The 23,360-nt window shown below is 36.6% G+C and overlaps 1 protein-coding gene across 2 annotated transcripts in view; it reads right to left on the reverse strand.

The window, feature by feature from the left end:
* Window positions 1–354: 354 nt before the first annotated feature.
* The window catches only part of PROS1 (protein S), a 105,509-nt gene continuing 82,503 nt past the window's right edge, over window positions 355–23,360 (reverse strand). For both annotated transcript variants that reach the window (XM_034956970.3, XM_055110171.2), the window contains exons 10-15: window positions 20,850–21,039; window positions 14,549–14,716; window positions 12,941–13,109; window positions 7,379–7,530; window positions 5,187–5,412; window positions 355–1,652 (exon numbers count right to left, since the gene is read on the reverse strand). In XM_034956970.3, the coding sequence (XP_034812861.1) occupies window positions 1,492–1,652; window positions 5,187–5,412; window positions 7,379–7,530; window positions 12,941–13,109; window positions 14,549–14,716; window positions 20,850–21,039 (1,066 nt within the window). In that variant the 3' untranslated portion in view covers window positions 355–1,491. The remainder of the gene's footprint in view (window positions 1,653–5,186; window positions 5,413–7,378; window positions 7,531–12,940; window positions 13,110–14,548; window positions 14,717–20,849; window positions 21,040–23,360) is intronic.

A 23,360-nucleotide genomic window follows, 5' to 3' on the forward strand; every position in this document is an offset into this window, starting at 1 on the left:
TTTTTTTCCCTCTCTCATGTTTTCTCTGTTTTTCTTTTTCCTTGCTCTTTTACATGAATGTAATTATCAATAGTCACTTGCTGATATTCATCCCCCATAGTACCTGGTGGCAATTGGGAAACAAATTATATTTAGCAAGACAATTTATGGTTTGTGTCAAAAGATACATGTTACTTTTGCTTCTCTTCACCTTCTGAGCTCCAGTCTACCACCCAACCATAAATATTATTCAAATATTGGAGCTTTATCTGTCTTTTAACTGAAGAACTACTTCGTTGTATGAAGAGTTAAATGTCTATTATGTAATTTTATGTTTTATTCAAACAGTTGATATAATAAAGATATTCACATGCATTTTAAAATTATACACCGATTTATTATAAGTGATATAAAATACAGTGAAAAGAATTTATTGTTAAAAACTGTCAGTGAAACATCTGATACGCATCTGGCTATGAATGGTAGATTCAAACATGATAAAACTGCCACTTGAAATGCACCACAGTACCAGCAGGCACGTGGCAATCTTACTTCCTTACTTCTTTGATTACAATGATACGATATTCACTATATCCCTCTGTGGTTGTCCTTTTGTTAAAATTTGTTCTGGTTTTCATAGTTCCTTTTGTACTTCAACAATCACATTTTGGCAACTTACTCTGGTAATTAAAAGTTGGATTCAAGGAAAACTATGAACTCCCACATTTGTTCATTCTCCTTTCCATCCCTGAATTCTGTCTTTTGTAATGTAGACCTTGTATGACCCACACAGCCAAATTTAAAAAATGTACCCACTTCAGATTTCCCCACCTATCCAACCTAATCTGATATCTCATCCTGACAGACTGCAGCTGCCAAGAAGTAAGATTCCTGTGCTGCTCTCACGAAAATTTGTCCCACTTGTTTTCTAATTCAATAAAGATACTGGTTTAAATGTGAAGCCACACAAGAGAAAGATGAAGCCAAAGCTGGTCCCCCTGAGGAATTGTTTTGAAATAAGGCATTAGGACCCTCCATTCAATTCATATTTAATAGACCACCATCTCTTCTGCCTTCATCAGGAAAAAAACAAAAACATAAACAAAATAGTATCTGCCTATGATTAATAGTATTTAATTACACGCACTTTTGTTTGAGTTTACTTCCTTGCTTTCTGAAAAAAACATAGGTATTTAGACACTAGTTCATGATGATAAAATTAAAATTTAGTTTTACAAACAAAAATTGAAACTGTCATTTGTAGGAAAAAAATTCAAATTTAAAATTGTTATTTTTCACTATTCTTAGATAGCAAGAGAAGTAAGAATTTCTTTACTGTGATTTATATCACAACAGAATTTTTTTCCTTGACAAAGGACCTTTTAAAAATCCCAGGAAAGGACCACAAAATAATCAAAGACTGCACATTGTAAATAAAACCCTTCAGCTGTTATTGAAACATAAGTATAATTACACACAAGGAAAAGGTATTATAAGCAGAGAAAAGATGCCTTAAGAATTCTTTGTCTTTTTCCAAACTGATGGACATGAGTGAGCTCTAATATCATTATGTTTAGAAATGGCTTCATCCAGATCCAACTGTACACCATTAATATTCACTTCCATGCAGCCATTATAAAAGGCATTCACTGGTGTGGCACTGAATGGAACATCTGTAAAAGTAAAATATTAGAATATTAGTCCAAGACTTTTAGCATCTTGTTTGTTTACAGTGAGAGAAGTCATTCAGACTTCCTGTTTCCAACCAAATTCTAATCCTAAAGGAAAAGTTAATAGTGAAATTCTATTCCATAAATACATGTTAAGTGACTCCGATATACATGTTACTGTACTTCATTGAATTCAGCATGTCATGAGTTCCTCGGATTTCATAAACACAATTAGTTCCATTTAAACTTAAACACATTTGAGGGAGAGTAGAAACAAGCATATTCTTGTGATATTCTATTTTTATTATACAAATAACATACTATTTTCTCTTTAAACTTAAGCAACAGTTTAAGCATTGTTAAATCATTTTATTAACTCCAAATTATAGCTACTTGGGAATCTCTTTTAAATGTCATGATCAATATATCTCTTTTATTATTGTTGGAATAAAAGCAGATTTCTGTATTTTTCCAAAGAAACAATTTTTTTGTTGAGCATACAATAGGTCATGATACAGGATTCACTTTCATGTACTATTTAGAGTTGCTAAAAATAACAATTTTCCTTCCTCTTTTTTGGCCTCTCCTCTCCATTAATCTTAACTCACAATGGATATTCTTTAGCCCTTATTCTTCATCTTCAGTACCTTATGCCAAAAAAAACCTTTAAATTTTCAACTTCTAACTTGCCAACACAGTGAATAAAGTTCCTACTTTACTATGACTGTGAGCTCATAGCATTTGTTAAGAATCCCTTTCAAGTTGGGCTAAACATCATAGATTATGCCACTTTTCCTTTTTTGAGAAAAGAAATTACTCAAATTCATTCGTTTTTTGAGGAAAGAAATTACTCAAAATCATCCATTTCTCTTGGGTTTTAGTACTTCACATGGAATTTTACATGCCTACTTTGCATGTAATTAATAATTTACCCATCTCACAGTTTATACTCTTAATATCTCAATATTTAGCTCCTCTCAAATCTTCCCCACTCTTTCTCTCAAGACATTTTGCCTGAAGTTAGTCCTCAGTGCTGTTGCCAAAATCCCAAAACCACTGAAATTTTGATAATTCTACTTCTTTTAAACTCTTTGTTGGTTTGATTTCCTAAAATTGCATTCAACTAACTTGTGGATAAGGTAGTAGGTAGATTTCAATATAGAATTTATTCATTTAAACTATAATTTTACTCCCTAATAATTAGGCATGCTCACTACTTACCTCTATTGATCTATCTATCTATCTATCTATCTATCTATCTATCTATCTATCCATCTATCTATCTATCTATCATCTATCTATCTGTCTTTCTATAGCTTTTAAAGCCTATTTACTTCTATTTCCCAAAACCCCAGATACAATTTCCATATATGGGAAATCAAGACCATGAGCAGTTTAAGCAGTATATTGAAGGTTATCAGAGGTCCAGACATCAAACTCAGAATTCTCCCCATGAGAATAAATTGCAAATGTCATCTGAAAATGCTTCTAAATAACTTTCTGCCTCTGTTTTTCCATTTAAAGTGAAATATTGGTGCCAATTTCATATTTTCCAATATTCAGTTAAAGATGAATCTGTTTTTCCTCCAGTTTTCCCCATCTTGGTAAATGGAATCTCCATCCACGCAACTGCTCATGCCAGATACCTAAAAGTCATCCTTATACCTGTCTTTCAGTTATTAAATCCTATTAATTTTGTTTCTAACACATATCTCCAATCTATTTACTGTCCATCATCTTCATTGTTATCACCCTGGTCCTGCAGCTTCCTCAGTTTCCTCATCTGTAAAATGGGGATAATAATAGCACTTACCTCACTGGACTATTTTGAAAATTAAACAAGTGGATATATTTGAAGCACTTTAAGCAGTGCCCAGACTGTTTGTTTTGCAATAGTTGATGGTAGTTTAGATACTACAACTATTGTCACTGCTTCTTCATCTGGACTACTGAATAGCGTCTCAGATCATCTCAATTAAACCCACTTTTGTCTCCCACCTATCCATCTCCATCCAGCACGCAGAGTGAATTTTTAAAATTGTAATATTGCTATACTACTTCCTTGTCTAAAACTTTTAATAGTTTCATGTCTCTCATTATAAGACTTACGATCCTGAACTAGGTCTACAAACAATCCATCCAACCTCCCAGTTCACAGCCTCACTCTACACTACCGTCTCCCTTGCTCAGTATGCTTTAACCATACTGATATCCTACAGATCCCTCCAGCGTGTCATCCCCTTCCACTTTGCCCACACATGGAACATTTTACTTGCATAATAACTCCAATTCCCACTCCCAGACCTGGTTAAATTTATTTAGCCTGTTCAGTATCAGATTTATAGTTTAGTCTATTACTCAGACCAGTTGTTTCTGGCCCCCACGACCAGGTGAGAAGTCGTATTTTCAGGTTCTAAAAGTAACCCATACTTTTACCTCATAAAAGTGATCACAATTTTAATTATTTTGATAATTTCCTAATTAGTTGTTTAACGTCTACCTCTGCCACTAGATTCTTTATTACTATGTTGCGAGCACCTGGGACATAAGGTCTTTTTTTTTTTTTTTTTTGAGACAGTTACCTTCTGTCGCCCAGGCTGGAGTGCAGTGGCGCAATCTCGGCTCGCTGCAAGCTCCGCCTCCTGGGTTCACACCATTCTCCTTCCTCAGCCTCCCGAGTAGCTGGGACTGCAGGCGCCGGCCACCACGCCCGGCTAATTTTTTTTGTATTTTTAGTAGAGAGGGGGTTTCACTGTGTTAGCCAGGATGGTCTCGATCTGCTGACCTTGTGATCCGCCCGCCTTGGCCTCCCAAAGTGCTGGGATTACAAGCATGAGCCACCGTGCCCGGCCCCATTTATCCAACTTTTATTGAGATCTTATGTCCTGGCCGGGCACGGTGGCTCACGCCTGTAATCCCAGCACTTTGGGAGGCCGAGGTGAGCGGATCGCAAGGTCAGGAGATCAAGACCATCCTGGCTAACACGGTGAAACCCCCTCTCTACTAAAAATACAAAAAGATTAGCCGGGCGTGGTGGCGGGCGCCTGTAGTCCCAGCTACTCGGGAGGTTGAGGCAGGAGAATGGCGTGAACCCGGGAGGCGGAGCTTGCAGTGAGCCGAGATCGCGCCACTGCACTCCAGCCTGGGCGACAGAGCCAGACTCCATCTCAAAAAAAAAAAAAAAAGCTGGATAAATGATAAGATGAACTGAATAATAGATGAATAAATATTGGGTAAATTAGAACAAATATTGAACTTATAAGACTCTTGTGATGATGAAATAAAATAACATATCCTTTCTGGCTGGGATAGCCAAATGAAGCAAAACTTGATCAGCCTTAGTTCAACATTTTTAAACTAAACAAAACAAAACAAAAATATGCCAATAAAATGTCGGTACTAGCCCCTAGAAAAAGAATAATGAATACTGGATTTTATGTTCCCTTCTGATGCTTTTTTACTATAATTATATATTTAAAATATTATCGGTTTGATTAAAATATACTTTTTAAAACTGAAGAAAAAGTAAGCAGATACCTGGAAGGCCACCCAGGTATGTGGCCACTTTTGCTTTCATTGCTTTGTCCAAGACAGCAAGTTGTCTTTGAAGGTCTTCATGGGAGATGGTTTCTATTTTAAGTGGTGTTGACAACTCCAGATTGTTTCTGTTGACTCTAAATTCCAGATGAGATTGTTGATCGGAACATAGACTTAGGGCCTGTATCCGATATATTACAGTATTTTCAACAGATAACAGAATATCCTGAAGAGCAGAGCAAAGATTCAATATAAGCAAGGAGTAAGAGTAATGCTGCTTAAGAGTGACTTTTGAGTTTTTGAAAGTCAAAAACTAAATTTCAATAAGGAAAGAAAATGTATGATAGAGCCTCTAAATTTAAGGGAAAAATCACTAATTATTATAAGACTAATTTATAATAATTATGACTAAAATTTAAAATACACATTAGTTTTACAAACTCAAAGTTTAGCTAAAATATAAATGTATACTGGTTTCTGAAAATTCCGTAAAACAACCGGAACCTATAGGAGTGTCTTATATCTTTCTGTTTCTGAGCCTTCCTAATTTCCAAGTTTACATATGAAAAGGGAAGGAGTTGAATCACTCTTTGCTGAGAAAAGACTTGGGAAATTTAAAATGCTTTAGTAAGCATATGCCAGCAGGACTAACAGGTTTCTTTGTGCCACACAAGCAATCCTACAGACTTGGGATAAAATAAATGAAGAGGCCCTGAGAAAGAAAAACCAGGGATTGCCACCAGCACGTTATAGAACATTTACCAGAAGATTCTACAGAAAGAAAATGTGTTCATTCTGCTGAACCTTTCAAACTGCCGTTATGCCTAAATTACTCAATGTGTTGAGTGTGATCTCTTCATATAGCTTATATGGCATAGAGGAAAGTGATAAAAACATAATCAGATATGTTTATTTAGGAATCCAAGATACCTATTTTAAGTGAAAAGACTAACTTTGCAAATATAGGTTACTTGAGGAAATCTGTTATTGTGTTGTACATGTCCGTATCCTTAAACTCATTAAAAGAGATTGTCAATAAAGAAAATGCTCCAAAATGATCAATGATATCTGGAATAATGTTATGAAATATTGCATAGACCTTGAGAAGGAAATCTGACATGCAAAGAAAGAACCATGGAGGCAAACACTCAAAGGATAAAATAAATATCAAAGACATGGCATGCATTAACCTCCTCCACTGCATGAATGTAGTGTTTAAGATAGGAATTCCATTTTGTTTAAAAAGAAAAACAAACTAGCAAACAAAAAATCCCTGAAATCCAAATGTAGAAAGCTCCTTAAAGGCAGGAGATTAAAACAAAAACAAAAACAAAAAAAAACTCATCAGGATATTTTTAGGTTACTTATGGTTAACCACCAGAAACTTCCCATCCTCCTCCCTGAATCATACTTTAAGTTGCAAACAGCATAACTTGTTTTACTACAATAGACATTATTCAACCACAGGTCTCTCTAAAATCTACTGAAAGCATCCAAGTCAGCCTTGGCATAAACATCAGCTTCTTGTTGTAACTTGTTAGAATGCACTGTGGATGACACATAGACAGAACGACTATGCTCTAATAGTCTGAATAATACAGATTTTCTGATAACCCTCATATTTCCTTTCATCTAAGGCTTTTTCGTGTTCTTCCTCCTAATTTCAAATGAGAGTTGCCAGTAAGAAACCAAGTGGACCAGTTTTAACTTTCTCTCTTTTTTCCTAACTTACTCTTGGGAGAAAAGATTAAGAGTGTAAGAAAGAACAAAACATTATAATTAAGCACTGAATATCTGACAGTGCACTGTAATTAGACTCACTTCTATGTTGACAGTACAGACTAATTCCCACGACACATAAAGGATTCTTAATAAGGGTGGATCTCTATGTACTCGGATGGCTCCAAGCAGCCTGTGTGAGAGTCTGCCTAATCTTAGGTATAGATGCAGTAGGTTTTTCATTCCTCCCTCCCCTTACTTCTTCATTCAGACCTTGGAAACAAGCCAGAAAAAAAGTAACAATAATAGACATTTTTTGAGTCCTTAATGATGTGCTGGAGATTGTGCCAAACACTTTACATAAGTTACTTTATTTAATCTTCAAAATCGTCCTTGGAGGTAAATACTGCTATGTATACATTTTAAAAAATGAAAAGAAAAACAAGGCTTATATAGGTTTAGAGTTAAGTTACCTGTGATTTTTCAGAGGTGGAGTCCACCAAGGACACAGCAAAGGGCACTGTGTTGTTACCAGAAACCAAGGCTAGCATAACACCAGTGCCCGTGGATGGACGAATATTCAAGGTCACATTTACATGCCAACCCTCAGCACTGGATACATTATCTATTTAAAATAATGAAACAGAAGCATGATCAATGCACTCCTAAAGTGCATCAGAAGGAATTATTATTAACACAGTCCAGGTAATATTCAAAACTATCTTGTGTAATACTATTTTCATTCCCTTTCTCAATGATCTATATAACCTAGGCAAAACAAAACAAACTTTTTTGTAATGCAGGCAAGAAACATGCAAATGGAGTACCATCTTCCCGTTCTTCCTAGAAGAGAATTCTGGATTGTGGTGTTAAGGATTATCATGGATTTTCCCAGTTTGCTCTTTAACAGTGCTTCCTTCTCCCTTGCACATTCACCAATGCTCAAATCTCAGAGTTGTCATATTTCCAAGCACACGTTTGAAAGTTCAACAAATTTACTGTAATAATTTAGGGAAAATCTGGGTACAGTTGCCATCATCACTCCAAAGGATAAATATGATCTATATACATAGGAGAGTTGGATAGTTCGATACTAGAGAAATACACTGACATCAGCAGTTAGTTTTGAAATCAGAATAGGAACCCTTGTTTTGTGAATCTCTTGTCATAATCCTTCACATTCTCTTTCTTAATTACTAGGTTAATTGTCTATCCCACTAACATGCAAGCTCTAGGAGGTATATATCTCTATCATTGCTTTGTTTTCCCCAGCACTCACTCAATAGATATTTGTTGAATTAATATGTTTCCAGAATAGTTGGATTACTAAAAATATTAGTTCATAATCTGAATGAAGTCTTCCTCATTTAATATGATGTAACATACAGCAAAGCCCAAATACCACACGGAGCCCTTGAAAGGGTAAACGTGAATAAGGAAAATCATTTTCCTTTGACAAGATGTTCTTCCACTTAGCCACATATAATGTCACTAAGTTTTTCATTATAATCCTGTAACTCCCAGCCAGAAGAAAAAAATATATAGACCGGGTACGGTGGCACATGCCTGTAATCCTAGCACTTTGGAATTGCCTGAGCTCAGGAGTTCGAGACCAGCCTGGGCAACATGGTGAAACATCTCTACTGAAAAAAAAATACAAAAAATTAGCCGAGCATGGTGGTGTATACCTGTAGTCCCAGCTACAACTCGGGAGGCTTGATTCAGGAGAATCGCTTGAACTCAGGAGGCAGAGGTTGCAGTGAGCTGAGATCACGCCACTGCACTCCAGCCTGGGAAAAAGAGTGAGACTCTGTCTCCAAAAAAAAAAGAATGTTTATATGCAATCATTGTGAAATAAGTAATTTTTAATTGATATATCATAATTGCACATATTTTGGGGTACATATATCATTTGATAAATGCATACAATGTGTAATGCTCAAATCAGGGTAATTGGAATTTCTATCACCTAAACATTTATCTTGAAATAAGTAAATTTAACACAGAATATTAAACTCAAACTAAAATGAACACACGAATGTATAGAAGTTAAAATGTAACATTAAATATTAATTACAAAGTAGATCACTTACAAATTATCCATGAAATGATTAATTACTTATTAAAGTAATTTTTTTAGATACAATATAACTCTTATTTTCATTACCTTTTCAGGATTTTTTTCCTTTGGCCAAATCACCATGGATTTAGTTTTATCCTAATTTAATCCTCACCCCATTTATAACTTTAAAAAAATCCTTCATAGGCAGAACAGAACTAGGCATTGTATTAATTTGTGTTAGAAAAAGGGAAATCATTTTTGTAAAATTTGTCCTTAAAAATACAGTAAAAAAGGCTGGGCACAGTGGCTCATGCCTGTAACACCAGCACTGGGAGGCTGAGGCAGGAGGATCACTTGAGTTAAGGAATTTGAAAACTGACCTGGGCAACACAGGAAGACCCTGTCTCTGCAAAACATAAAAATTAGCAAGGCATGGTGGCATGTGGCTGTAGTCCTAGCTACTTGGGAGGCTGAGGCGGGAGGATTGCTTGAGCCCAGAAGGTCTAGGTTACAGTGAGCCATGATTGTACCACTGCACTCCAGCCTGGATGACAGAGAGAGACTCTGTCTCAAAAACAAACAAACAAATGTAGTAAATATAGACTACGAAAGATGGGAGGGTGGGAGGAGGGTAGGGGTTGAAAAATTACCAATTGGGTATCATGTTCACTATTTGGGTGATGTGTACACCAAAAGCCCAGATTTCACCACTACACAATATATCACAATATATGCATGTAAGAAATCTGCACTTGTACCTCCTAATTACATAAAAATTTAAAAATGTATTTTAATGTAGTAAGCACTTTTTTTTTTTTTTGTGAGACATGCTCTCACTCTGTCATCCAGGCTGGAGTGCAGTGATAAGATCCCGGCTCTCTGCTGTGTCAACATATTGGGCTCAAGCCATCCTCACACCTCAGCCTCCTGAGTAGCTGGGACTACAGGTGCATGCCATCAGGCTTGGCTAATTTTTGTATTTTTTGTGAAGATAGGGTTTCACCATGTTGCCAAGGCTGGTCTTGAACTCTTGGGCTCTAGCTCTTTGGGATCTGCCCGCCTCAGCCTCCTAAACTGCTGGGATTATAAGTGTGAGCCACCTTACCTCGCCCTTTTTAGGTTACAAATAAACACAATTAAAATGTAATTTTTTTCTTAAAGCAGAGATATCACATTAGTGTTAACAATTTATAATGCAAAGTGTTAGTAGCTCAAATAATGAACTACTAAAAAAGAAAAAGACAAAGAATTCAATAAAATAATTAGAATTTATAAATAGCTAATAAACATATGGGAGGATATTCAGGTTCAGTAGAAATTAGAGAAATAATATTAATATTCAAACCTACAAAATTTAATTTTTGAACTATCAGATTGGAAAAAAACTAAAGCATACACTTTCTCATTCTGTTGGTAGAAATATTAATTGATAAAAGATTTTTGGAAAAGAATGTAATTGAACCTCTAATAATTATATATTTGCATAACCTTTGATAGAGATAAGCTAATTCTAAAATTTTCTTCCATAGAATTAATCACATAAAGGTAGAAGGATGTATGATTTAGGATGTTCACAGAAGTATTACTTCTAAGGTTAAAAACCTAGGGTCAGTATGGCAAGATTCCCTGCTCCACTTAGGCTGTAGAAAAGTGGAAAGGGCACCACACCCACCCTTACAACAACAAAAGCCAAATTATCTGCATAATCATGACTTTTCTTGAAACTATCAAAGAGCTGAGGTCGCAGAGCAACATACTAACCAGAAACCTAAAGAAAGACAGGTGTTTGGGAAAGCCAGAATGAGAACACTTTCTAACCCAGGGCAGACAGGAAATGCCATGCAATTTGGTAAAAATAATTTAGGTAAAGATTTAAACAAATTGCTGAACTCCATGTAGGGGCTGACGTAAGAGTTTAGAAGCCCTAGAAATTACAGACACAAAGACAATTCATGCTCATTCACAGGCTCTTCTCCACAGACCTTACCATGCACTCAAGAGAAAACAGAGTGCAGGGAAGGAGACCCGAGAAAGCCTCTCTCTTAATATGGTCCTGAAAGCAGCACCAGCTACAGGGAAGCCACAAAGCCCCATCTAGATCCTTCTCGGTCTCCTCTACACAACACAAGTTTTCAAGCCAGGAGAAAGGCAGCAAACCTTGTCATTAGGACACATATGAAGACTCATTGCAACTACAGATTAGGAAGAACAAACAAAAAAAGCTATCTATCATGCAGAAGGAGCAAGAAAACATATTGAGTCCTGATCACTAGACATCTCCCCTACTGATGAGAGTCAGGGAAGAGGAACAGTGAAAATTCCACACTCCTGAGACCCAGGGATACAACACCTGCCTAAGACTGAATTTGTACGACAACAACATAGAATGCTTCCCCAACCTCCGCATCTTCTCTGCCATGTTAGCAAATGTCAGGTAACAAGAGCACTCTGCTAGGGGTGGGCAAGACACTTGAGAGACACAAGTGGGAGAGACATTTTCTTGAGGCGTATTATGGAGGGAATACATAAAACTGAGCTGCTATGATGAAAAACTCTCTAGGCCAGGCACGGTGGCTCAAGCCTGTAATCCCAGCACTTAGAGAGGCTAAGGCAGGCAGGTCACCTGAGGTCAGGAGTTTGAAACCAGCCTGGCCAACATGGCAAAACCTCGTCAAAAATACAAAAATTAGCAGGGCATGGTGGCGCACCCTTGTAATTCCAGCTACTCAGGAGGCTGAGGCATGAGAATCACTTGAACCTGCAAGGTGGAGGTTGCGGTGAGCCGAGATTGTGGCACTGCACTCCAGCCTGGGTGACAGAGTGAGACTCAGTCTCAAAAAAAAAGAAAAAAAGAAAGAAAGAAAAGAAAAAGAAAAACTAGCTACCAAACCATTCCCTTATTCTAAGCAGAAGGTAGTATTTTGAAAATCTGAGGCTGGGTGCGGTGGCTCACACCTGTAATCCCAGCACTTTGGGAGGCCAAGGGGGTGGATCATGAGATCAGCAGTTCAAAACCAGCCTGGCCAAAAACACAAAAATACAAAAATTAGCCGGGCGTGGTGGCGGGCGCCTGTAGTTCTAGCTACTCAGGAGGCTGAAGCAGAAGAATCACTTGAATCCAGGTGGCAGAGGTTGCAGTGAGCCAAGATTGCATCACTGCACTCCAGCCTGGGTGACAAAGCTAGACTCCATCTCAAAAACAAAACAAAACAAAATAAAAGATCTGAAACCTGTGGTGCATTAAGGGTAATCCTGGCACCAACAAAACTTAAGAAGCTCAACTTTTCACTAGACTGATTCAATCCCATTACTAAGAGCCTAGCAAAAGAAATGTGCTCATTTCCAGACACAAATATTCTTTATCTCAGTCTCTACTGTTATATGTAAGATGCCCAAATCTAAACCAAAAATTACATAATACACAAAGATGCAAGAAAAACAACACTTGGTCAAGGGACAAAGCAAACAAAATGACGAGACTCAGATATGACACAGTTGGAACTATGAGACAGGGAATTTAAAATAATTATGATGAATACATTGAAAACTCAGTACATAAACTAGACAAGTGTGAACAGATAGGGAATTTCAACAGGGAGGTAGAAATTTTAAGAAAGCATCAAATAGAAATGCTAGAAATGAAGATGAATCTTTCTGATGCATTCATTGGTAGACTCCATACAAGTGAGAAATCAGTGAACTTTAAAATAGGTCAATTGAATTTACCCATAAGGAATCAGGCTATGTACTGATAAACCTGAAATAACAACACAAGCACATTCAAATGCCTTTATATTTTTCCCAATACACTGAAAAATTTTTGTAAAAGGTATATAATAGTATGAATAAGCATAAGACTAGAGTGGGCACACAGTAGATACTCAATAATGTTTCACAAATAAATTATTACTGTTTGTTAATGAATAAATTTACTCATTAATGAGAAAATAGAGATAAATGGAAAATCACTTACTATAATCTATGTGAAATTGAGCAATTCCAGAACCAGGATAGTAGGAGCCCTTCTCCACAGTAACCAGGCAATGCTTATTTTGTTTTTCTTGAATAATTTCCTTTATTCCAGAAGCTCCTTGCTTCATCAAATTCCAGCTTCGTATACATCCATCTAGACGAGGGTTAATCTAACAAATTAAAATACAAGTCAAGGAGTGCATTTTAAACTTAAACAGTGGCTCGATTATGAGTATAGGTTTTCATTAAGAGAAAAAAAATCCTTTCTTTGATAATAGTTGAAAATATTTTGAATTTTATTTAAGTTTTTCTTTTCAAAGTATTCTTCAGATGGACAGTCTTTTTCAGTACAAGCGAGCTCATACTATCACAAGCCCTCAGTGGGATCTTAATGGTTTTTAACACTTCAAGCCCCACCTGCCTCTCCTACATCATCCAGTGGTAACTTTTCTGCTTTCAAGTTCTATATTTGCTTCTAGCTGTGGCCCTGGGCTCTAAGTTGTCTTGTTTATCTTCTTTGTTTGTTTGATTGAGATGGAGTCTTGCTGGAGTGCAGTGGCAGGATCTTGGCTCACTGCAACCTCTGCCTCCCTGGTTCAAGCGATTCTCCTGCCTCAGCCTCCTGAGTAGCTGGGATTACAGGTGCCCACCACCACGCCTGGCTAATTTTTGTACTTTTAGTAGAGATGGGGTTTTGCTACATTGGCCAGGCTGGTCTTGAACTCCTGACCTCAGGTGATCCACCCGCCTCGGCCTCCCAAATTGCTGGGATTACAGGTGTGAACCACCACGCCTGGCCTTGTTTTTCTTTAGTGGCATTTATAATATGGGTTTGTCTTGCCAATCAGACTCTAAGTCTCTTCAGACACAAAAGTGTTTGCATTCTTTAGCCTCCATCAAGTATCCTGCCAGGCTCAAGACATATAATAACCATTTCATAAATGATTGATACTTTTTGAATAATTTATTTAACTTTTAAAGTGTATTAATTTCTCAGTTTCAAACAACAGGTATACTCATGTCAACATGGGTTAATTAATTCAAGCTTAATATCATATAATGGAAATCTTTTAAAAGTTAAAGTAACTACGAATTTCCAGAGAATGAAAGACGGATATAAGATAGTAAATATTTAACAATAAATTTCACCTTATGTGCTATTCTTTAGCTCTTGCATTTAAGTCCTAAAAATAGACTTGAGAAAGTCCTTTGACTGGCTTTTACAAAATGGTGTAATTTTGGACTTAAATATATGAATTTATATGTTTAACAACTGAGTATGGATTATCATGATGTTAACACTGAACATTACATTACTAATGTTAACATTAGTGTTAACATTCTCAAGTGTTAACTTGAGAATTTTAGAAATCCACTTCATGATTTATGCTGGGGATTTAAATGGGCACAAAACCACTACGTCATTTTTTTATTTCATTAATATAATTTCAAGGGTTACTAATGTTATTTTTCCATGATCATTTCAAGTTGTCACACTTAGTATGCTTAACAAAACAACTTCTATTGATTCTCAGAAACACACATATTCAAATCTATTACAGACAAAAGGAACTCATCCATGATGAATGATACAAGCTTGGATCATTACCGGTTTAATGAGTTCACTTTCCACTTTCCGAGGGAATCCTGCAAAGTATACTTTGGTTTCCAGCAATCCATTTTCCGGCTTAAAAAGGGGTCCAGGTTTATTTATATCCATCACAGCTTCTTTAGCTATTTTAATGCTAATACTATGTTCTAATTCTTCCACAGACACCTACAATTAAAAAGAAAAATTACCAAATAACCAAGTATTACTACATGTCATTTGAAATACTGGGATCTAAAACTTATGTTATTATTCCAATAAAATACTTCTGTAAAGTAATCATTTTAATGTAATTATTAATTTGTTACAACTCATTTGGAATGTCAAATTATGATAAATGTGATAAAAAGGCATTTAGGGTGGCAGCACGATCAAAAATTAAAAGCATACCATATTTTAAAGTTAAAAAAAATACTATTCTGTTAAGCTTAAACATCCAGTTATATATCTTTCAATTCCAGGCTGCTAGAAAATTAACAATTAAGTGAGCCATTCTATCTTAGGAAAAATTTAAGTGGTCTTATTTTGCAATTGTCTGATAATACGCACATGGAATCAATAGTGTAAATAAGTTCTTAATATAAAGTAAGAAAAATCAATATGTTCACTATTCTGTTAATTGCACACAAATTATTTTTTCTTTAAAATTCAAAAGTGATTGAGGCAATAAGAAAAAAATACATAAAATTAAATTGGAGTTTTCCAATTTTGAGAGTTGTTTGGGTTTTTAAAAAAGGTTTCAAGTAAGGGTAAACAACAATAAAAATTCCTTCTACAAAGGCAATTTGAAGAACCACTGCTGCAATCACTTCAAGTAAAACTATAGCACTCAAAGAGCAAACTCCTCACTCACTTACCAATAATATAAGCCAAACAATAAGCATATTAAAACACCATGATAGGAAGGGAAAAACTATCCTCCAACATAAAATAAATTTAGTAACACAAATTTAAAGTTGGTCAACACTCCTTCTTTAATATAGCCAATTAGCAGCACGGGAACAACTATTCTCTCCTTTACCGACTTTCTTAACTTAGCCTACAACACTTGACCCTGATTGCTTCTCTTTCTACACTCTAACCACTACTTCTCAGTCTCCTTTGCTGGATCCTCCCCTCCCCACAGCTCAGGCCCCAGACCTTTTTCCTGTAGCCATGCAAGTATTTTAAGTGAGACACTATGACTCCACTCCAGGGCATTTGGAAAATTTGGAGGTGAGGAAAACTTTTATTTGTCACAATGAGTAGGGGCCATGCTGGCACTGCAAGATGATAGACAATCTGCATTATGTACATAGGCTAGTCATGCAGAATTAATAATAATAAGTAATGCAGAACTAATAATAAAATATCAAGTATTCTTAAAATCTTTTGAACATCCCTGCTAGGTATTCATGTAGGGAATATTCATGCTTACAATCATCTGAGTTTGTGCACACATAGACACAAAATATTTGCTGCACTATTTTAGCATTCATTACCTTTTTCAAGAATGTAATAATCTTGACAACTAAGGATAGATTGATATTTGTTTTGTTCATATCTTTACCAGGAACTTCCCACCACTTTGGAAAATTAATATTACCAATGGCAACACCATGTATGCCCTTAATGGTACTTGAGTTGCTAATTTAACACCCCAGCATTAGTCTTCATTTGTAGCTTTTACTTTATGCATAGAAGCAAGCTTTGACAAGTGTTATAGTTATAGTTGACTACGTATATATTGAAATACATATTATTTTCTTATAAATTACTTTCCTTTTATTTATCCATATTAATATAATAATGACAGAATTATTTTGGTTTTGATTGGGTATATGTGAAGGTAGTTTATATTACTGATACATTTCATTATAGAATAGTAAAGGAGCATTATAGATTTTCAGACATTGGATGAGATAGTGTTTGGAACCACTGGTCAACACAAACAGTTTCATGGCCTTAAAACCCCTCTTTATGCTGAGTATTCAAAAATTTTAATTGAAGGCTTAACTTCAAAAATATATCCAGAATCTGACCACTTCTTACCACTCTTACCATCAGCACACCAGTCAAACTGTCATCTTCTCTCTGCTGGGTTATTCCAACAGTCTCCTAACTCCATATCCCCATATCCTGTTATACACTCATTCTCCACTTCTGGTTTCCATAAAGCCATTAGCTTCTGATTGGGATTATCTTTTAAAATGCAAACTAGATCATGTCCCTTCTCAAAACCATCCAGGGCCTTTCAATTTAGCATAAAATCCACATCCTCATCATGGCCTCCAAGGCCCTAGATGATCTTATTCTAGACCACGTTTCTAACCTCATTTTCTAACTACTCTCCCCTGCTGCTACACTACTCTGTGTTATTCCTCAAATACCAAACACATCCTATTCCAAGAAATTCTGTACTTGCTGTTCACATGGTACAGAATCCTTTTATATTCCCTCATGTATTTCTCATGACATGTGCTCTCAAGTCTCAGCTCAGATCTAATCTCATCAGAGATGCCTTTCCTGATTCTATATGCATACTAACCACCATCACTCTCTATGTCTTTGTCTGGCTTTTCTTTTTCCTTATAACATGAATAACTATCTGGCATATTTACTTTTTCATGCATTTGTTGTTTGCATCTCACCATTAGAACGCAAGCTCCATAAGAGCACTGACTTTTTTTTATTTGCTGTTGTATCTTTACCACCTAGAATAAGGATTAGCACGTAGAAGTGCCAATAAATATTTTGCTGAATGAATTATGATACATTTACAATTAAAATTCCTATTAATATTAGACTCATAATCAAAGATAAGATGTAATCATTTATAAATTCACCACGTTTGCCCAAGTGTGCTTTGTTTGTACCTCTAATGTAATGTATTTCATGTTACATTATATTATTTCCCAAAGAAGCATCAGCGACTTATCTGTGAGGTACTAAGTTCTAGAGTGAGGAAAATCTCTTGCTATTGTTGCGGGAAGTCAGGGACCCCGAATGGAGGAACTGGATGGAGCCACAGCAGAGGAACATAAATTGTGAAGATTTCATGGACATTTATTAGTTCTCAAATAATACTCATAATTTCTTACACCTGTCTTACTTTAATCTCTTAATCCTGTTATCTTCATAAGCTGAGGATCTACATCGCCTCAGGATCACAACTGTGTTAACTGTACAAATTGATTGTAAAACATGTGTGTTTGAACAATATGAAATCAGTGCACCTTGAAAAAGAACAGAATAACAGCGATTTTAGGGAACAAGGGAAGACAACCATAAGGTCTGACTGCGTGCAGGGTCGGGCAAAATAGAGCCATATTTTTCTTCTTGCAGAGAGCCTACAGATGGACCTGCAAGTAGGGAAGATATTGCTAAATTCTTTTCCTAGCAAAGAATATTAATAATTAATACCCTGGGGAAGGAATGCATTCCTGGGGGGAGGTCTATAAATGGCCGCTCTGGGAGTGTCTGTCTTATGCAGTTGGGATAAGGACTGAAATACGCCCGGGTCTCCTGCAGTACCCTCAGGCTTATTAGGGTGGGGAAAAAACCCCACCCTGGTAAATTTGAGGTCAGACCAGTTCTCTGCTCTCAAAACCTGTTTTCTGTTGTTTAAGATGTTTATCAAGACAATACGTGCACCGCTGAACATAGACCTTTATCAATAATTCTGCTTTTGCCCTTTGGCTTGTGGTCTTTGTTGGACTCTTTATCAGTAGTTTCTGATTTTGCCCTTGTCCTGTTTCCTCAGAAGCATGTGATCTTTGGTCTCCTTTTTGCACTTTGAAGCATGTGATCTTTGTGACCTACTCCCTGTTCTTACACCCTCTCCCCTTTTGAAATCCTTAATAAAAACTTGCTGGTTTTGTGGCTCAGGTGGGCATCACAGTCCTATCGATATGTGATGTCAACCCTGGAGGCCCAGCTGTAAAATTCCTCTCTTTGTACTCTTTCTCTTTATTTCTCAGCCAGCCGACACTTATGGAAAATAGAAAGACCCTACAATGAAATATTGGGGGCAGGTTTCCCCGATATGCTATAGTTCTAATGCCTTGAACTCAGGAACTTAGCATCAAAAGCACTCACTAAAAGCTTACTGAATAAATGAGTGCATGCCTGCATAAATGAAGGACCAAAATAATTTAGTGATGACCTCACATGACTTCTCAATACAAACTTCTTGTCTGGGCGCAGTGGCTCACACCTGTAATCCCTGCACATTGGGAGGCTGAGGAGAATTGATCACCTGAGGTCTGAAGTTCAGGACCAGCCTGGCCAACATGGTGAAACCTGTCTCTACTAAAAATACAAAAACTACCTGGGCATGGTGTCAGGCACTGATAGTCCCAGCTACTCGAGAGGCTGAGACAAGAGAATCACCTGAACCCAGGAGGTAGAAGTTGCAGTGAGCAGAGATCACTGCACTCCAGCCTGGGCGACAGAGCAAGACTCCGTCTCAAAATAATAGTAATAATAGTGATGATAAATAAATAAATAACATAAATAAATAAATTGAGATCAGCACAAACTTCTTGCCAGCTCCTCTAGGCATAAAAGATGTCTCTTTTGTGCACCACATTCTAAGGTGAAGCCAATCTTCTCTCAGCTATCCTCTGCTGATGGCAGCAATGACTCTATACTTCAGAAAAGACTTCTCCCCACTATCAACTAGCAGTAATCCCTTCAGAAAAGTCCCACTTTAATCCAGTTGATTAAAGTGCTATTCTTGATCATTAGATTAAAGGCTATATGTAGGATTAAATTAAAATGCTAATTTCTTTTCTTTCTTTCTTTCTTTCTTTCTTTTTATTTTTGAGACAGTCTTGCTTTGTCACCCAGGCTGGAGTGCAGTGGCATGATCTCGGCTCACTGCAACCTCTGCCTCCTGGGTTTAAATGATTCTCCTGCTGGGATTGCAGGCGTGCGCCACCAAGCCTGACTAATTTTTGTATTTTTAATAGAGATGGGGTTTCGCCATGTTGGTCAGGCTGCTCTCGAACTCCTGATCTCAGGTGATCCACCTGCCTTGGCCTCCTAAAGAGCTGGGATTACAGGCAGGAGCCACTGCGCCCAGCCTAAAATGCTGATTTCTAAGCACACTGGTACCTGCTAATGTATATCATTTGCACAAAAACTGACAACTAGGTCCGGTACAATGGCTCATGCCTGTAATCCCAGCACTTTGGGAAGGCAAAGTGGGAGGAGGATTCCTTGAGTTCAAGACCAGCCTGGGCAACATAGCAAGACCCTGTGTCTATTTTTTTTTAAGGATTACTTATCTATCTGCTTATATTTGAATTTGAATTACCTTTTTAGACTTGTTACTATGTTTATTTCTCCTTACTTTAAAAAATATTATTGGCAATTGAGGAGAGTTTTCCTTGATCAGTGGTGTCTTTGCATAAATTGTTATGCCAGCCAGGTGTGGTTGCTCACTCTTGTAATCCCAGCACTTTGGGAGGCCAAAGTGGGTGAATAGCTTGAGCCCAGGAGTTTGAGACCAGCCTTGCCAACATGGTGAAAACCTGTCTCTACTAAAATTACAAAAATTAGCCAGGTATGCTGTTGCACACCTGTAATCCCAGCTACTCAGGAGGGTGAGGCACAAGAATCTCTTGAACCTAGTAGGTGGAGGTTGCAGTGAGGCAAGACCATGCCACGGCACTCCAGCCTGGGCAACAGAGTGAGACTGTCTCAAAAAAAAAAAAAAAAACAATATGCTAGCCGCGGTGGCTCACATCTGTAATCCCAGGACTTTGGGAGGCCAAGGCAAGTGGATCACCTGAGGTCAGGAGTTCAAGACCAGCTGGACCAACATGGAGAAACCCCATCCCTACTAAAAACACAAAATTAGCTGGGCATGGTGGTGCATGCCTGTAATCCCAGCTACTCGAGAGGCCAAAACAGGAGAATCACTTGAACCTGGGAGGTGGAGGTTGCAGTGAGCTGAGATCGCGCCACTGCACTCCAGCCTGGGCAACAAGAGCAAAACTCTGTCTCAAAAAAAAAAAAAAAAAATGTTAGGCCTCATAATAGTCCCTAACACCACTGTTCACCAAACAGCAACTAAAAAAGGTAAAAAGTTAAAGACAGAGTAGTTCAAGCAAATAACTAAAAACAATGATTCTAATATATGAAGTGAGAATATTATTTCTCAGGATGCTTCAGGGATTTACAGTATGTAGAATATACCTCATATAGCATCAGATAACTCCAAATCCATTTTGGTTTGGTATCACTATAAAAATAAATTATGATTTATACAGACTGCATCAAAGTGGGAAGATATTGATGAAATCTGCAAACGTACCATATTCCATAGACCATTATTAATAACATCACCTCCAGTTGTGATTTTGGATGTATGTTCATTCTTAAGCTGAACTTCAATCTTTCCACCACGAAGTGCAATCAGGAGCCACGCTGAGTGATCGATAGATTCTGCGTACAGTATCACGCCTTCTGAATCATATGTCCGGAAATCAAATTCTGCTGAAAATCTAAACAATGGACAAAGAGAGATCCTTAAGAGTAAGAAATACAGAAAGCTCAATGCATTATTCTTTTTTTCTTGTACTGACAAACAGTAACACAGACAAAGAGTCAATTATTTATTTCTTTATCTGGAATTAATAAAAGAGAAGGGCAGAATTAGACTGCTCATGTATTATCTCTGGTTCCATGTACATTTAAAATTAAGTTATTATATTTTCTTGCTTATTCTTGGAATCTTTTCCCCAGGGAACAGATGCTTTGGTAATTTGTCATCTTTCTTTGGCATATATTTTGATAGCACCTTCCAAATGCTGGAATTAATACACAGGTATAAGTATCAGGCATACTATATCTCTCCTGGAGCCTTTTATACACTATATAATCTGACATTAAGAAGTGGTAGTTTTTTTTGTTGTTGTTGTTCTTTTTTGTTTGTTTTTGTTTTTGCTGTATCCATAAGTGATCATAAAATGTGTTACAATTTCATCGTTGGTTTATTCATCAAAAGGCATATTTTCCCTATAATTTCACATGTCAGGAATCACTCGTGGAGATCTACAAGATGGCACATGGATGACTGCAGACATCATTAAGCCTTCATGTGTGGTAAGAAAGGTAAAATTTAAAAACTTAAAATATATCTATTAGCTTTCCTAAAACTCCAATTGCATAAGTCACTGTTGTAGAATACACAGAAGGAAAACTTAAAAGACATAGTCTACCCATGTGTTTGGGGGGTATCTGAGTGCTGGCAACATCTGCTGCTATTAAGACTCTAGACATATATGTAGCTATTACAGGGGAGAAAAGTCTTGGGATGCAGGACTTAAAATAACATGTGTTGATTCAGTATCCTTAAAACACTTCAATGAGAATCAGCATTGAAGTTTCCAAGGGACTAGCAAATCCACATGATTGACGAAAGACAAACAGGGAAAAGGAACAATAGGTGTATAACTATTAGTCACCTAACTTAAAATAAAGGCAATTTAAGTTAAAGAGTCTGGACTTCAGATAATTGCTATATTAGGCAGGACAGAATCCCACACTCTTACCGCAATATAGTAAAATAGTAATAGTAATAGAGGCACCATTTGCAATGGGGCACGTATCTCCCTCAAATGGAACAAAGAAAAGGTGACGAAATGAATGTTTTCATCTTTAGAATTCCAAAGAAATATTAAAAAACAGGTAAAATGTGGAGTAAAGTATGTTGGATGGATAACAATGTAGTAGGAATTTACTGAACTCAGATTATGAAAAAAAGAACAATTTTGCTTGGAATAAGGACTTCTATGCTCTTTCATAATTATCTGAGCATTTTGCTGATGTGAAGCAATATTATCTTGCCAAAATCCAAATCTGTGTATGCTCAGGATCTTCCAGCAGTTGATTCTATTATGGAGATAATTTCCTTTTCTTTGTAACATCAGGCTGAAATCATAGTTTCAAAGGGTCATGTTCTGCATATTTTGTTTCTGGAATATATCAGCAGCATATTGATTCATTACAATGGGGAACAATTCATTCTTTTTCACAAGCATGGTAAACAGGAAAATAGAATGAATTTGTTGACATTTACGGAGGGAAAGTATTTGATCATGAGCAACAGACGTCAAGAAATTTGCAAAAATAAATAAAAGCACTAGCTATTCTTTGTGTTGATCACACAGGGGGCAGTTTATAAAAATTCATCAAGCTATACATTTAATCTAATGTGTAGATATCGGTACATACTTTATATTTCAATGAAAAGTTTAAAATAAATAAATAATAAATTCTGGAAAAAATAATTTGTCCAATTCCGATCCCATGTTAGAGATCAAACTACTGTGAATCATCAGTGAGAAATGAACAAACTCCTAGAGATTGGCTCCAGGACCTCTAGATTGTATCAATATCCACAGATGCTCAAGCCCCTTATATAAAATGGCGTAGTATTTGCATATAACCTATGCACATCCTCTCACGTACTTTAAGTCGTCTCTACATTATGTATAATACTCAATACAATGCAAATGTTATGTAAATAGTTGTCATACTGTATTGTGTCTCATTTGTATTGTTTTGTATTGTATTGTCATTGTGTTTTTTTCTGAATATTATCTACCCGAGGTTGGTTAAATCCACAGATGAGGAACTCAAGGATTTGGAGGATCAATTGTATTCCTAAAAGTGTTATTTACTAGAGCTTATATTTTTCTCTCATTATTATTCTCATAGCAGGGAAGGGTTTTCTCCAATCTCTATCATTAGAAGATATTAGTTGCTCTGTGATGTTAAAGGAAAAAACCACATATTGGCAGAAATAAAGTGTGGAAGGAGC

The sequence above is a fragment of the Pan paniscus genome, chromosome 2 (genome assembly GCF_029289425.2).
Source record: "Pan paniscus chromosome 2, NHGRI_mPanPan1-v2.0_pri, whole genome shotgun sequence".
NCBI lineage: Eukaryota > Metazoa > Chordata > Mammalia > Primates > Hominidae > Pan > Pan paniscus.